The 15,035-nt window shown below is 39.4% G+C and overlaps 1 protein-coding gene across 1 annotated transcript in view; it reads left to right on the forward strand.

Annotated features, from left to right (window-relative positions):
- plin1.L (perilipin 1 L homeolog) overlaps positions 1–10,323 on the forward strand; it is a 45,724-nt gene extending 35,401 nt beyond the window's left edge. The window contains exon 9 of the mRNA XM_018253210.2: positions 9,474–10,323. Coding sequence (XP_018108699.2) covers positions 9,474–9,743 — 270 coding nt within the window. The 3' untranslated portion in view covers positions 9,744–10,323. The remainder of the gene's footprint in view (positions 1–9,473) is intronic.
- Positions 10,324–15,035: the final 4,712 nt, after the last annotated feature.

Consider the following 15,035-nt stretch of genomic DNA (forward strand, 5'->3'; position numbering starts at 1 on the left):
CTGTTTGTGATAAATAACGATTTATGTAAATGTGAATGGACCAAAAAACTATTTAGCTAAGCATTTTGTAGTGTGTTTAATAATGTGTTAGCTGTAGAACTATATGCATGCATTTTTGTGAGACTTGCTGGAGCCCATAGGGAAATTATATATGTATTAGGGATGCACTGAACCCTTCTATTCAGGGTTTCATTAAATCCCAGGTTATGGATTCGGCTGAATATCTTATGGAATCCAAGCCCTTCTTCTGTACCAGAAAAGCGGATGCACAGGCCTAAAACCATAAGTTGTGCCTAAACCATAAGTTGTCCATACATTACTAATGCAAGGTCTAGTTTTACTTATGTTGTGCCATTATGCGCTACATCCATAAAAGCATTGTTAGCATTCTGTTCCATGGAACATATTACTTAAATATTGACTTATAAGAAAATATATATTGCTATAACAAACAACTATTTCTTTTATGTAACATACATATCTGAATGAAAAGCATGAAACAGAAGAGTGATTTAGACAAGATGTTCATTGACAGTGTCTTGAGATCTACTGATCACCAGCTAAAGGTCTACTGGTAGATCCCGATCTGCCTTTGGGTACCCCTGGCCTCAACGATCTTTTTCAGTTATACAGGGTTCAGGTTCAGGTTCATCCAGACTCTTGGATTCATCTGAATTCAAATCCTGATAAACATAGCTCAGGTTTGGTGAGTCCTGAACCAAATTAATTTTGTGTATCCCTAATATGTATATAATGATTGTATGCTATATAAATATTATACAACTCCTCACATTTCAATTACAAGTCCTGGAAGCATCAGAATAACTTGTTTTCCTGTGTCTGTTTTCTTAGACTTGTCTTTGTTTTTCTAATTGTCTAATGACTTCCTGCTTGTTGCTTCATACACAGCTTAATTACTGTTCCTAAAGGATAAGGATTCACTGGGGGGTGCCAATATATTAGGCATCCTCCTCCTTGGACTTCAATTAGTAAGTGCTTCACTGAGACAATGCTCCTTTAAGGGTAGGGACATACTCGGCGATTTGGGGAGATTTAGTCGCCTGGCGACTAATCGCCGCGACTTTCCACGACCAATCTTCCCCGAATGCCTCCCCTCGCTCTGCGCCTGGCTAAAATGAAAAATCGCCTGCGCTAATCACAAGCAGCGATTCGTTTTCTGAAGTCGCCCGAAGTTTCCTCGTGAGGCAACTTCGGGCGACTTCGGAAAACTAATCGCCGTGTGTGATTAGCGCCAGCGATTTTTCATTTTAGCCAGGCGCAGAGCGAGGGGAGGCATTCGGGGAAGATTGGTCGTTTTTACGGCGATTCGTTTTCCGAAATCGCCCGAAGTTGCCTCACGAGGAAACTTCGGGCGACTTCGGAAAACAAATCGCCGCGTGTGATTAGCGCAGGCGATTTTTCATTTTATCCAGGCGCAGAGTGAGGGGAGGCATTCGGGGAAGATTGGTCGTGGAAAGTCGCGGCGATTAGTCGCCAGGCGACTAAATCTCCCCAAATCGCCCAGTGTGTCCCTACCCTTAGAAAACAAAATGCACCAGCCATGTTAATCAATCTATCAATAAGGTTTGTACAGGTCCGTGTTTAAAGGTGACTGTGGCACAGAGGGAAGATTCAGTAAGGAATGTATTTCACATACAAAATACTATTTAAAGGGGGTGGTTCACCTTTAATTTCACTTTTAGTATGTTATAGAATGGCCAATTCTAAGCAACTTTTTAATGGGTCTTTTTATTTTTTTTATATTTTTTGAGCGATTTGCCTTCTTCTTCTGCCTCCACATATAATAAAAAATGAAAACCAACTTAAAGGGGTGGTTCACCTTTAAGTAAACGTATAGTATTTAATAAAAAAAGTCAGTGTTAAACAACTTTTGCATTGGTTTGCATTAATTATTTTTTAAAGTTTTATAATTATTTGCTTTTTTCTTTCGGACACTTTCCAGCTTTCAAATCGGCGTCGCTGACCCCATCTAAAAACCAAATGCTCTGTAAGGCTACAAATGTATTGTTATTGCTACTTTTTATTTCTCATCTTTCTAGTAAGGCCCTCCCCTATTCATATTCCAGTCTCTTATTCAAATCAATGCATGGTTGCTAGGGTAATTTGGTCCCTAGCTACCAGATTGCGTATAATGCAAATTGAAGAGCTGCTGAATAAAAAGGTAAATAACTCAAAAACCTTAAATAATAAAAAATGAAAACCAATTTCAAATTGTCTCAGAATATAACGCTCTACATCATACTAAAAGTTAACTCAAAGGTGAACAACCCCTTTAAAGGGGATGTAACGGCAAAAAAATAAAATCCAATTTTTACTTTCTTTAATGAAAAAGAAATCTAGCTCCAATATACTTCAATTAAAAAATGTGCACTTTTTTGTAAGAAACCTGATTGTATGCAATGAAATTCCCCCTTCTTTTTACTTGCTCTGACTGCTGCAAAAAGGGACTTCAGATGTTGCCTAACTGTTTTGAAGGGAAACAATCATACTTTCAAACAGCAGGGTGGAGGCCCCCCACCTTACTTCCAGGCCCGGACTGGCAATCTGCGGGTTCTGGCAAATGCCAGAGGGGCTGCTATAAGGTCCCATAGAAAGTCAGTATTTAGTGGGCTGGCGGGGGCTGTTTGGGCCTCTATGTGGGCTGATTGGGCCTCTGTGCACCTGAAATGCCAGGGCCTATTTTATTTCTCAGTCCGGACCTACTTACTTCCCAGAAGTCGAGCAGCTTTGTTTGTTTCCCTGTAGGGCAGCAGGAAACTATGTAGAGATTTGTATCCATAGACCTAGTGCAGACTGCATATTGTGATTATTAATCAATCTAGCTGTATCAGCTTCTATGGCAGAAATGATTTGACTTGTGCTGTTTTGATAATTTATGACGATCCCTAAGCTTAACCAACTGAAGCTCAGACCACACTGATCATGTGTGTAGTCTTGGTCTTGCAAAGATGTTTAACATAATTACTAAATGGTGACCCCCTGTAGCCAACTTTGAAAGCATAAATCATTTGTTTTATTAGGCTTCTGGTGCAGTAAGTTGATGTTTATATTTAGTATACAAAATACAGCATTTCTAGCATTATTCTATTTTAGACTTTAGTTCCCCCTTAAGGGCCATGACTGCAAGCATCATCGAAGACACAGAGTTTTTCATCCAGCAGCTTGAAACTTCCCAGCAACACTCATCTGCTGATGGGTAGATGCAGACATGCACATGCTGCTGTCAGACAGCTGATTACTTTGAACATGTAATGACCTGGGCATATATCCTGACCTGTTTCCATCTCATCCATAGCATACACTTCCCTCCCATACAAATGTATCTCAGGAATAGCAACACTGTGGCCTCTGCGCCATTAACAACTCACAGCTGTAGTTACAGCCCTTCTTCCAAGGGGACAAACAATTTCCCTGGGGAAGAGTTTCCATGTGGAATATGTCTTCATTTTATTCTGTAGTACGTGCAAAATGCAAACAATGGAGCGTGCAGAACGAGCATATTTTTGCTAAAACAGCCATGTCCTCACAGAAGAAACAGCGTAGTGGAAATTTTTACTGGCTGTCTCTGTTATGTATTAGTGAAATCTCAGAGTTTGTGATCCCTTTGGGAACAATTGGTATTCAGTGGCCCCTCAAGCATCTGTGAGGATCTGCGGCTCTCCCCAAGGATGTGGTTGCACTTATCACTGTTCACTTGTGGGAGTAAACAGGACTTCCTGTGTGCTGGGAGCAGCAGAATGGAGCTTTCATGCTTTGCAGAATTCTTGTCACTTGTCTATGCCTTAAACTACAGATTTCACAAATGCAACCCAATGAAGGGACTTAATACATGACCATTAAAAAAGCAGAGGAAAGCCAGTAACAACACATGCAAATATGCCCTATATCCATTGACATGTAAGGTTTTGGAGTATGATGTAGACTGCAGAGAGTGTTATTCTGAGACAATTTGCAATTGGTTTTCATATTTATTATTTGTGGTTTTTGAGTTAAGCTTTTTATTCAGCAGCTCTCCACTTTGCAGTTTCAGCAATCAGTTGCTATGGTCCAAATTTCCCTCACAACCATGCACGGATTTGAATGAGAGACTGGAATATGAATAGTAGAGAATCTATATAGAAAGATGAGCAATAAAAAGAAGCAACAACAATACATGTGTAGCCTTACAGAACATTTGTTTTTTAGATGGGGGTCAGTGATCCCCAGTTGAAAGCTAGAAAAAGTTTGAATGCAAATAATTTAAAAAAATCACAAAAAATAAATAATGAAGAAGAATTGAAAAGTTGCTTAGAATTATCCATTTTGTATCACACAAAGGGTCGAATATCGAGGGTTAATTAACCCTCGATATTCGACTGGGAATTAAAATCCTTCGACTTCGAAGTAGCCCAAAAAACACTTCAAAATTCGAAGTTTTTTAACTTCGAATCCTTCACTCGAAGTTAGTGAATCGGCCCCTAAGTGGCAGACTTATCCAGGGTTGAATTTAAAATTCGAATTTTTCAATTCGAATTTCGAGTTTATTTTAGTGTAATTTGACTAGGGAATAGTCCAAATTCGAAATTCCAAATACTCTCACCCAACAGTTGTTGTGCTATCATTATCCTATTAAAGCGGTGGTTCACCTTCAGAAAACTAGTTGTTTTCAGATAGATCATCAGAAATAATTACTTTTTACAATGACTTTCTATTTTCTGTGTGACAGTTTTTCTAATATTGAAGTATCAAGTGTCTTTTCTCACCTTCTGAAGCAGCCCTGGGAGGGGGGGTCATCGACCCTGTAAATTATTGGGGGTCATTGACCCTGTAAATTGTGTAAACCTGTAAAGGTGGTCTCTATAGGGCTTTCTGTTCCAAAATATGGATTAATTATATAAATATGGCTTGGACTAGCTTTGTTTATCTCTTAACTGTCCTTGCTACAGTATGCTCGGGCTACATGTGCCATGCCCAAAGGGCAATTCTGAGTGATTGGTTGCTGCAGCTATTCTGTGAGCAGAGGGAAAATGCTCACGATCGCACCCCATTCATTTGTATAGCAGACAACTTCAAGCATGAGTGCATTGGCTCGTCAGCCAATTGTCACAAAGAAAGCTGGCAATCAGCTGACAAGCTGGTGCACTCATGCTAGCAGGCAACTGACATACAGGGATAATACAAAGAGCAATTTAAGGCATTTTAGTCACCTGGGAGAATAATATCCGCGTGGGTGATACATGTCACCTGCACACAGAACTATACATTTCCTGGGCAACAAATACTTGACTAGAATAGGAAACAAACTGTGCATGTGAATAAAAATTATATATGTGGTATATAGCCACCCCACAATAACAATAAGGCAATAAGGAAGGTATTCACAATATCTGCTTTATTATTCAAACTAAATGTATTCACATGCAGCCTCTGGAAATAATATTTTGCTAACATATTTTCTTCTTACAGTAATTTCTGGAGATTTTGTGTCTGTCTTGTATAAAATTACCAATTTTCTGCATCGGCAGACAAGTCCCTAGTGTATAAATTAGCAAAGCACAGCAAATTGTTTATCCAGTTGCAGTCTCTGTAATATGCAGCCAGAAAGAACAGAGAGGACCACAACTTCATATTATATGCCCAAAATCAACTTCATACATCCCTAGCTAATAACATTGAATCCTGCATTAAATATATTTCAGACCTGGAACTCTACAGAGAAATACATATACTTCCACCAATGCCTCTACAGATGATTTTTATAGCATACACTGTCAATTTGGGGCAAATTTACTAAGCGACGCAAATTCGCCAGCGACGGCTTCACAGGCAGCGCAGCACTTCGCCAAACAAAAATTCACTCAGACAACGCTAATTCACTAACATGCGCAGTCGCGTCCATGGCGCCAAATGCTGGCGAAGTTGCGCTACCATTAATTTGCCAAGCAGAGAGAAGTTGCACTCTCGTTGGCTAATTTGCATACGGCAGGAAGTTAAAGTTGAATGGATGTATATGTTACACTCAATATATTACATTGCACAAGCCTAGGGAAGAAAATAGAGTTGTTATATTGCCCTACACATGAGCCCAGTGTATAGTTTATGTGCCATATGTTAGGCAATGTAGGGGGGAAGCCGGTTACCCCAAAAAATGTAAAGCCTCTTTCGCTAGCAAAGTTACGTCTGCGCCCGCTAGTAAATTGGCGAAGCACTGAAATGACATCACACTGGCGAATTTTCGCAGCGTTAGTCACTTCGCCCTGTAGTAAATTTGGCCTTTTGAGTGGTACTTGGCCTTTAAATGTCAATAAGGGCCAATACATTTATTATAATACATATATAAAGGCTGGAGCTGATTACATAATTAAGTTGGCTTGAAAAAAGACCATCAAGTTCAACCCCTCCACATGAACCCCAGTGCACATAAATAAATATATCTATACACTAACAATTCAGACCTCCCCAGTGAGTACCTTTAAGGGTAAAGCCACTCGAGGAGATTCAGGGAGATTTTGTCGCCTGGCGACTAATCGCCTCGTCTTCTGAGCGGCAATCTCCCCAAACTGCCTCAGCGTGTTTTCCCATAGGCTACAATGCAAAGTCGCTTGCGTTAAAGCACACGAGGCAATGCATTTTCAATAGTCGCCCAAAGTACTTTGAAATAGCACATGAAATAACAAAAGCTGTAGGTAAAGAATACCGGGGTGAAGTATATCCAACACAAAGTCTGTACTTATTTGAACCCATGCTAGACAAAGATGTCTATTGCTCCCTTAACAAACATTCAACTAGTTAGACCAGGTCAGCGCCAAAAAGTTGAAGGAAAAATCACAAATGCAATCTGAACCATATTTCTTCTATTGAGGAAGCACTGAAATGATGAAATGATAAAAAGAAAAGCAGATGTTATACATAATACTGTAATAATAACAACTTTAGAATTATATTCCTGTCACTTTTCAGATACTTATCTCCTGTCTAAATGCACAATATTTTTTCATGGATGGTTAGAAAGATATCCAGCTTCACGGGAAGTCTGTGCTGAGATTAGATCAGTTTTAGGACATTAGATTTTTATTTTCTACTGCTCTGGGCAACAGACTATTTTTAAACTTTTTAACAATAACAGAGTAATTGTCCACATGCATGGGTGCCTTGCAGTGCAGGTGCTTGTGATTTCCGTCAGTTCTCATAGGGACCCAATGATGAGAAAAGGCCCAATTGCCTAGCAGACATCAAATAATCCTACACTGCCGGATTTAAATACAAGGGTCTGATGGCAGACTTGGGGAAATTTTCTTAAAGTGGCTTTTTTTAGGCACCACTTAAATCTGCTACCCTAGGCCGAGGATCCCAACTAAGATATAATTAATCCTTAATGGAGGCAAATCAACTTTATTGGGTTTATGCAATGTCTAAATTATATTTTAGTAGACCTAAGGTATGGAGATCAAAATTTAAGAAAGATCCCTTATCCCAGGGGTGTCCAAACTTTTTGCAACGAGGGCCAGATTTGGTGAGGTGAAAATGTGTGGAGGCTGACCATTCAGCCTGACATTCTTTGAACCATTAACATCATTTAACTCATTTAAACAAGGAATAACGTAGCCGTAATATTTGGGCACATTAGTGAAATGATCTGCCACTTGGTCTATACTGCTGCCTGTGTGCTGAAGGTGTTAGCAATAGACACGTACTGGAACATAGTGACGCCATACTTCTTTAGTTCACTGTACTGGCACGTCAGTACATCTATTGACACCTTCAGCCCTAAAGAAGTATGCAAAAACAGCGCGTCTCTATGTTCCAGTACGTGTCTATTGCTAACACCTTCAGCACACCGGCAGCAGTATAGACCAAGTGGCAGATCCTTTCACTAATGTGCTACAGCTACGCAATTCCTGATCGCACTGTGCTGGGAGGCCACATTATTATTAATTTCATGATGGAGGCTGAGGGCCTCTGTAAATTTGAAAACGAGACGCAATTGGCCCCCTGGGGCTGACTTTGGACATGCCTGCCTTATCCGGAAAACCAAAAAAGAAAAAAGGCATTCTGGAGCATCCCAAGCGTTCTGGATAACAACTCCCGTACCTGTAAATCACTGCCATCCACTGTTCCTGATTTGCACCCACATCTGCTGCTGCTGTTACTGTATGTCTTTATTTCCATGTCCTTGTGTGCTGATTTGCTTTGATCAGTCATCAACCTTATCATATCCCCAGCCTAATTAAATTTCCTAGGCCCGTGTATGAGGCCAAATCATAAACAGATAACAGGCACAGGCAATTGGGCCCTCCTCTCATCCATGTGACTCCCATTAACTATTTATTTAGAAGGCAGGGGCTTACAGCCTGGCAGTATAGCAAATTAAATGTACTGACTGAGTTGGACAGCAGGGGGTACAGCATGTATCAAGCACCTTTGTGGACATGAATCCTACACTTGAATGTCCAGCTGCTGTGGATTTCTCTAGGAAATCCAAAACAATTATTTCCTTCTACCATTTAATATTCAGCCATTACTTTACATGTTGTTAATTTTTTGTTGTATTTCTAGCACTCCTCCTGGCAGCAGGGGATATTTGACCAAATTTAGACCCCTCATCCAATCCCTGCTCTTTCATTCCCTCTATTCTGAGTTTGTGCTTTGTCTCCAGATCATATTCTGCCCCTCACCTACAAAATATAGACAAACTCATGAAAATTCATTTACAGGAACAGTTCAGTGTAAACTAGGGTAAATAGATAGGCTGTGCAAAATAAAAAATGATTCTAATATAGTTAGTTAGTTAGTCAAAAATGTAATCTATAAAGGTTGGAGTGAGGGGACGTCTAATATAACAGAACAGAACACTACTTCCTGCTTTTAAGCTCTCTAACTCTGAGTTAGTCAGTGACTATTAGGGGGGCCACATGGGACATAACTGTTCAGCGAGTTTGCAATTGATCCTCAGCTTTCAGCTCAGATTCAAAAGCAAAATGCCCCATGTGGCCCCCTCAAGTCACTGATTGGTTACTGCCTGGTAACCAATCAGTGGAAACCAAGAGAGCTGCAAAGCAGGAAGTAGTGTTCTGGCTATTAAAGTAAATACCACCTATGCATGGATAGCTCCAGGGATCTAGATTCATGCACTAGTGTTGTTACTGAGGCTAACTTGTGTGCTGTCTATTATGAGCTGACTATGGTTTACAGTTTAGGTGACTCCCCTTGTTTTTTAATGTCATCAATAAAGCATCCCAAAATATAGTCAATAAAGTTGGTTTACAATATATTGGCAAGGACAGTGGTACAGAAATCATCTAGGGTAATACAAGGATTAGAGACCTCAGCTGAAGAAGAAAACTTCTCAGTTTAGGGATGTCCAAACTCCACTCTGCATTGCATCAGGTTTGGCCTTGGCAACCATAAACATCCCTGGTGAATTTGTTCTTTAAAAATTAAATCAAAGTATGCATTTGTTTCCTATCATGCAGCTTCCTAATCAAAGTGTAAAAGAGAAGACAAGAAAAAGAAAAACGGCAAACAAGGAACAAGATACTCCCTGTGAAAGTGTAAAGGAAAAGTCAGTGTACTTCACAGCAGATAAAACTCTTCAACAGATAAGTCCTGAGAGTATGGATCCAGCTGTTGCAGCAGATCAATTATCATCAGATACTCCACTTTGTAAGGAAGGAACGAATGTGAAAGCTTCCTCCAGTTCTGCACATGACAACCTCTGCTCAACACCTTCTAAAACTTACTGACTGTGGGTGCATATCATTTCTTTGAAAACAAGGGAATTCTGGGAAATAAGCAAGTATCTTGTTCTGTCAAAACCCATTCAATTTATGCAACATTTTAGGAAACTTTCTCAGCATAACGTGTCTATAATATGCTGTATAGCCCTTCAGATTCTAGGTTACTCATGGAATATCTGTTTCCTTTGTGAGCTGTGGAAACTTCCACATAAATATAACTCAGAAGAGAGTTCTGATAAACTGGTATATTAAATTGAATATATGATCACAAGCAAGTACAATGTTTAACATAACATTAATATGTGGAAGGAGGTGTATGCTGCCTATAGAACACAATCAGTGAATTAAAGAAAAAGTGTAGTAAAGAGCATCAAAAGCCCAGATCAAGTTTTACATAATTTGTTTAAGTGACAAAAAGGACATTTCAGTTCTTCTCAAATAAGGATACCCCCAGCATACTGACATTGATGTTATGTATCTACCAAACTTGACATAACTTGACACTTACCAATATTGAACCTCATTTTCCAGATTGCTGCCCAGTTTTCCAATTCAGTCAAATTACTCTGCAAGTGGCAGCATCTCGCATGGAACGTATAGCGCTGCATAATTTAGTAACATCAGCAAAAATAGAAACTTTCAATGCCCATCTCCAGGTCATTAATAAACAAAGGAAAAGTAAAGGATCAAGTACAGAGCCCTACACTAACAACACTGCACCAATTAGAAAATGTTCCATTTACCAACACTCTTTGTAGTCTATCCTTCAGCCAGTTCTTTATCCAAGTATAAATATAATGTTCCAGGCCAATATTGCTTAAAGTGTGGTTCAGGTAAACTTTTAGTATGTTATAGAATGGCAAATGATAAGCAACTTTTCACTTGGTTTTTATTTTTTCTTTGTAATAGTTTTTTTGTTACAATATTTGCCTTCTGCTTCTGACTCTTTCCTGCTTTCAAATGGGGGTCACTGACCTCATCTAAAAACAAATGCCCTCTAAGGCTACTTTTCATTACTCATCTTTCTATGCGGGCCCTCTCATATTCGTATTCTAGTCTTTTATTCAAATCAGTGTATGGTTACTATGGTAATTTGGACCCTAGCAACCAGATTGCTGAAACGGAGAGCTGCTAAATAAAAAGCTAAATTACTTAAAAACCACAAATAATAAAAAATGAAAACCAATTGCAAATTGTCTTAGAATATTATTCTCTGCATCCTAGAACCTATAGCCAACATTTGGCTAAGTTTTTAGAAGTCAAAGGTTTTTTTTGAAAATCGTTCGATCGATTGGTTAATTTGTTCGAATAGTTCGTTTCTAACGATATCTATGATTGTAATTCGATTGCAAACAGCTCAATTTAAAAAAAATAATTTGATGGTCGAATTTTCGAAGTTTTAGCACTTCGAAATTCGACCCTTGATAAATCTGCCCGTAAAAGTTCATTTAAAAGTGAATAACCCCTTTAATTTACTCAGCAACCTTCTGCTGTGGTACTGCATCAATTAAAAACCTTCAAGGTGTTCCAATGCCCAATGCTACAAGTCAAGTGCTTTAACACAGGCCATGAAATTCTTAGGTGACTTCTAATATTCCTATATTTTAAAGCAGGGAATAGGTTATTTCTTATAATACCATTCCAAAGGATCATGTTAGATCACTAAGCACGATTTATAACTAATAGCAACAATAAGCACCAAGCTATAGTTTTTCACGGCTTTTGTGTATTATATATTTGTATTTTACAGTACACTGCTCCCTGCAGGACTACAAACAATACTTTATTTCCCAGGTAAGGGTCAGTGCCTCTGATGCTTTGGCAGATATATGGTAGCGCTATGGAGTAAAACATCTATTATCGCCAACATTCTGTATCAACAAGCATAGTCACAGTTGTTGAACTTAGTCATAACACATTCATAACCAGCACCGTGGACCTTTCCCCTCCATAGTGCATTAAGCCTTTAAAAGCTCACTGTCTATGAATTGTGTTCTTTTTAATCATGAATGTTATGATTTACCATATACATCACAGGGTTAGATCATCCCTTTCTGACACTATAAACCTCCAGGGATTCATCCTCCGCTGGCTTTCTAGGTGCTCGTGTTTATATATGTATAAGGCAGTGTATGTTTTTAGAGCAGAACGTATTCATATGATATTATCCAGAAGGAAATGCTTTCTTAGAAATGGTGTATGGTTTGTAGCATATATCTCATTAAACCAGTATGGGACAAATTTGTTTTGCTTCAGTTTTTGGCCTTTCATTTCCATGTGAAGGGGCAGTAACAATTCTTTTTGTAGGAAAAGGCAAGTTGATACACACAAGGTGACATTAGTGGGGGGTCGCAGTGATTAATATGTCCTAGAGGGAGTACAGCAGATGAAAGGTAAGGCTCTGTCAAGAAGTGGGGATACAACTCAACACTGTATCCTGGAAAGGCAGTCACATAAAATCCACTATACTTTAATATGGTAAATACTCCCTCCCTGTTGTGTAATTTTTCTTATTTAAAAGGACATTATTGTACCTGTTCACTTCTCTCCCAATGTCCAACAAAATGATGGAGGAAATTTTATTGATCAAGCAACAGTGGGGTTTTTTCTAACTAAACTTGGCAATACTTGTATTCAGTGTCGGACTGGCCCACCGGGATACCAGGAAAACTCCCGGTGGGCCCAGGTGTCAGGGGGCCCTTGTGCTGCTAAAGATTTAGCCCATTTCATGGCCATTCCATATTTCTATGAGAACAAAGAGGCTAAATAGATGGAATAATAGATATAGTATGTAAAGAATAGAGACTAGGAGAACAGAGGTTGAGTGAGGAGAAGAAGAATAATAGTACTGAGAGTGGGCCCGTGGTCTACGGTTCTTTGGTGGGCCCCTGGTCTAAGGTTTTTGGGTGGGCCCCTGGTGTCCCAGTCCGACGCTGCTTGTATTTCCTTGATTCCACTGCATAAATTTGTCCATACTTGTAAAGATCTGTAAACGGGAGGATCTTTAGGCCTAATCCGCATACCTGATCATCTGGTTCTCAGCCTTAAGGCTACCTTCCAAACCTTATTACCTCCCCTAGTCCCCCTATAGTGTTATATAGTCCTTAATTCGTGACAGCATGAGAACTTTATCATAGCTAGACGAAGGTTGCCAGTACTGGCTTTTATTTGCATACCCATTTCTCATTTTAAAGTAATATAAAGAACCATTATTAGGTTTGTTTTAAAAAGAGGAAAATTAAAATGTATATCCCTTTGTTAGCCCCATTCAGCTGTTCCTATGCAAGGAGAGAGGCATCCTTCCAACTGCCTAAGACTCATAACTCATTTAGATAATGAGTTATGTAACCTATTTTTACAGACTCCGAGCTTTGTATTCTCCTCCTAAGGATAACACAAGAGCGGGACTTAACTTAATAAACAAAGAATGGAGTCATATCAAATGTCTCTTGTTTTCAGTGTTAATATCTTATCTTTGTTGGTTTATGTCAGTGGTTACCAAACTTTAGGGCTGTTTCCCCTGGAGCAACGGGAGTAATACATTTAATATTTCTCAAGATGACATTTTACTAGGAATTTATTAGGGAAGTATTTAAAATCAGTAGCAGTACTTACCCAGACCCACTGTACACAGGCCTCCATGTGTATTCCAAGGGATTTTCCTGTATTCTGAGCCTAAGCCCTATAGCAGTGGTCCCCAAACTTTTTTACCCGTGAGCCACATTCAACTGTAAAAAGAGTTGGGGAGCAACACAAGCATTTAAAAAGTACAGGGAGTTGCCAAATAAGGGCTGTGATTGGCTATTTGGTACCTATGTGGACTAGCAGTCTACAGGAGGTTTTCTTTGGCATTACCCCTGGTTTTTATGCAACCAAAAGTTGCCTCCAAGCCTGGAATTCAAAAATAAGCACCTGTTTAATGCCACTGTGAGCAACATCTAAGTAGTTGGTGAGCAACATGTTGCTCGCGAGCCACTAGTTGGGGAATGGGGAGGTGTGGGGTACGGATGGAGCTTCTGATTCTTCTACTCACTCCTCTCTACTGACACTCCTAGAGTCAGTGGGGCTCATTTATGAACACTGGGCAAATTTACATAGCAACCAATCAGTGCTTGGCTTTTTTCAGGCAGCTGCAGGTAGAACAATGAATGCAACAATCTGATTGGTTGCTATGGGCAAATGTGCCTATTGTTGATAAATGACCCCCAGTGACTTGTAGGATCTAGTCCACCACTAGTTAGTCCTGGCTGGGTCTCTCCTAACCAACTTCCACTGCAGTTACCCCAGGTTCTTCACTTCACTAATGCCTCCCGAACCTTTGCAATCTAGCATCATCTACCCCTCTCTATGACGAAATCCAAAGAACAATTACAAGGTTATGTTCTACCTAAAATACTGCTTAGGGGGACACCACCTGACACACTTTGACTACTGCCATTTTCCTACCTCAAAGAACATGTCCAACCTTAGACTTTGTCTAGGACTACTACCTAGCAACAGTGCAGGTATTTTTGTGTATACTGGCAGGTGCATGTTTGAAAAAAAACCCCCCCAAAAAACTGTATTTTAGTTCATTAAGCCAAACATAGCAGGTAGTTTTAGGAGTGGATATTATTTCTGCTGAGTTTGTTTTGGAAGAATGCAAATCTGCAAATAACTATCGGCACATGCAAAATTAGGTTTTGGTTGCCTTATATCACTCCAAAATATCTATGCCCCCAGAAACCACCATTTCGCCCCTTATCCTACTGTATATCCCTCTAAAATGCGGTAATAGGTCTTTTCCTTTCTATAAAGTTGTTTTGTTGGTTTTGTGGTGAATGATCTAGATATTTGTGTATGTGGGTCCCATTAAATGCCAGGGAAGAGAGGAGCACTCTATGTATACACCCCGACATTGCACAACCTTACTGATTTAAATCAGATTGCAATATACTCTTCTCCAACTTGGGCATATGGTTCTCTAATTTACTTATCTGTTCAATAAACTCCAACAGGTTCATGCCAGACTGTCATTTGCTCCTATCTGTGTTTTTCAAGGGCACATCTATATACGGCTCTGCAAGAAGCTAACCTGATAAAGAATTATTTAAATGTGCACACATACAATCTTCTTAGGATGACATCTCAATGTTACGAGCGTGATTGCCTTCTTAAATCATACTTCTCCGATAGGTATTATTTCAGCCGAAGAATTAATGCTGTTTTCCTTTCATGTCAGCGGCTGTTTGGTTTAAATTAAATGATGCTAATGCTGCATAAATACTAGTACAATAAACTTTATGTGTCTGGTCTGCT

This window comes from Xenopus laevis, chromosome 3L (genome assembly GCF_017654675.1).
Source record: "Xenopus laevis strain J_2021 chromosome 3L, Xenopus_laevis_v10.1, whole genome shotgun sequence".
Taxonomy (NCBI): domain Eukaryota; kingdom Metazoa; phylum Chordata; class Amphibia; order Anura; family Pipidae; genus Xenopus; species Xenopus laevis.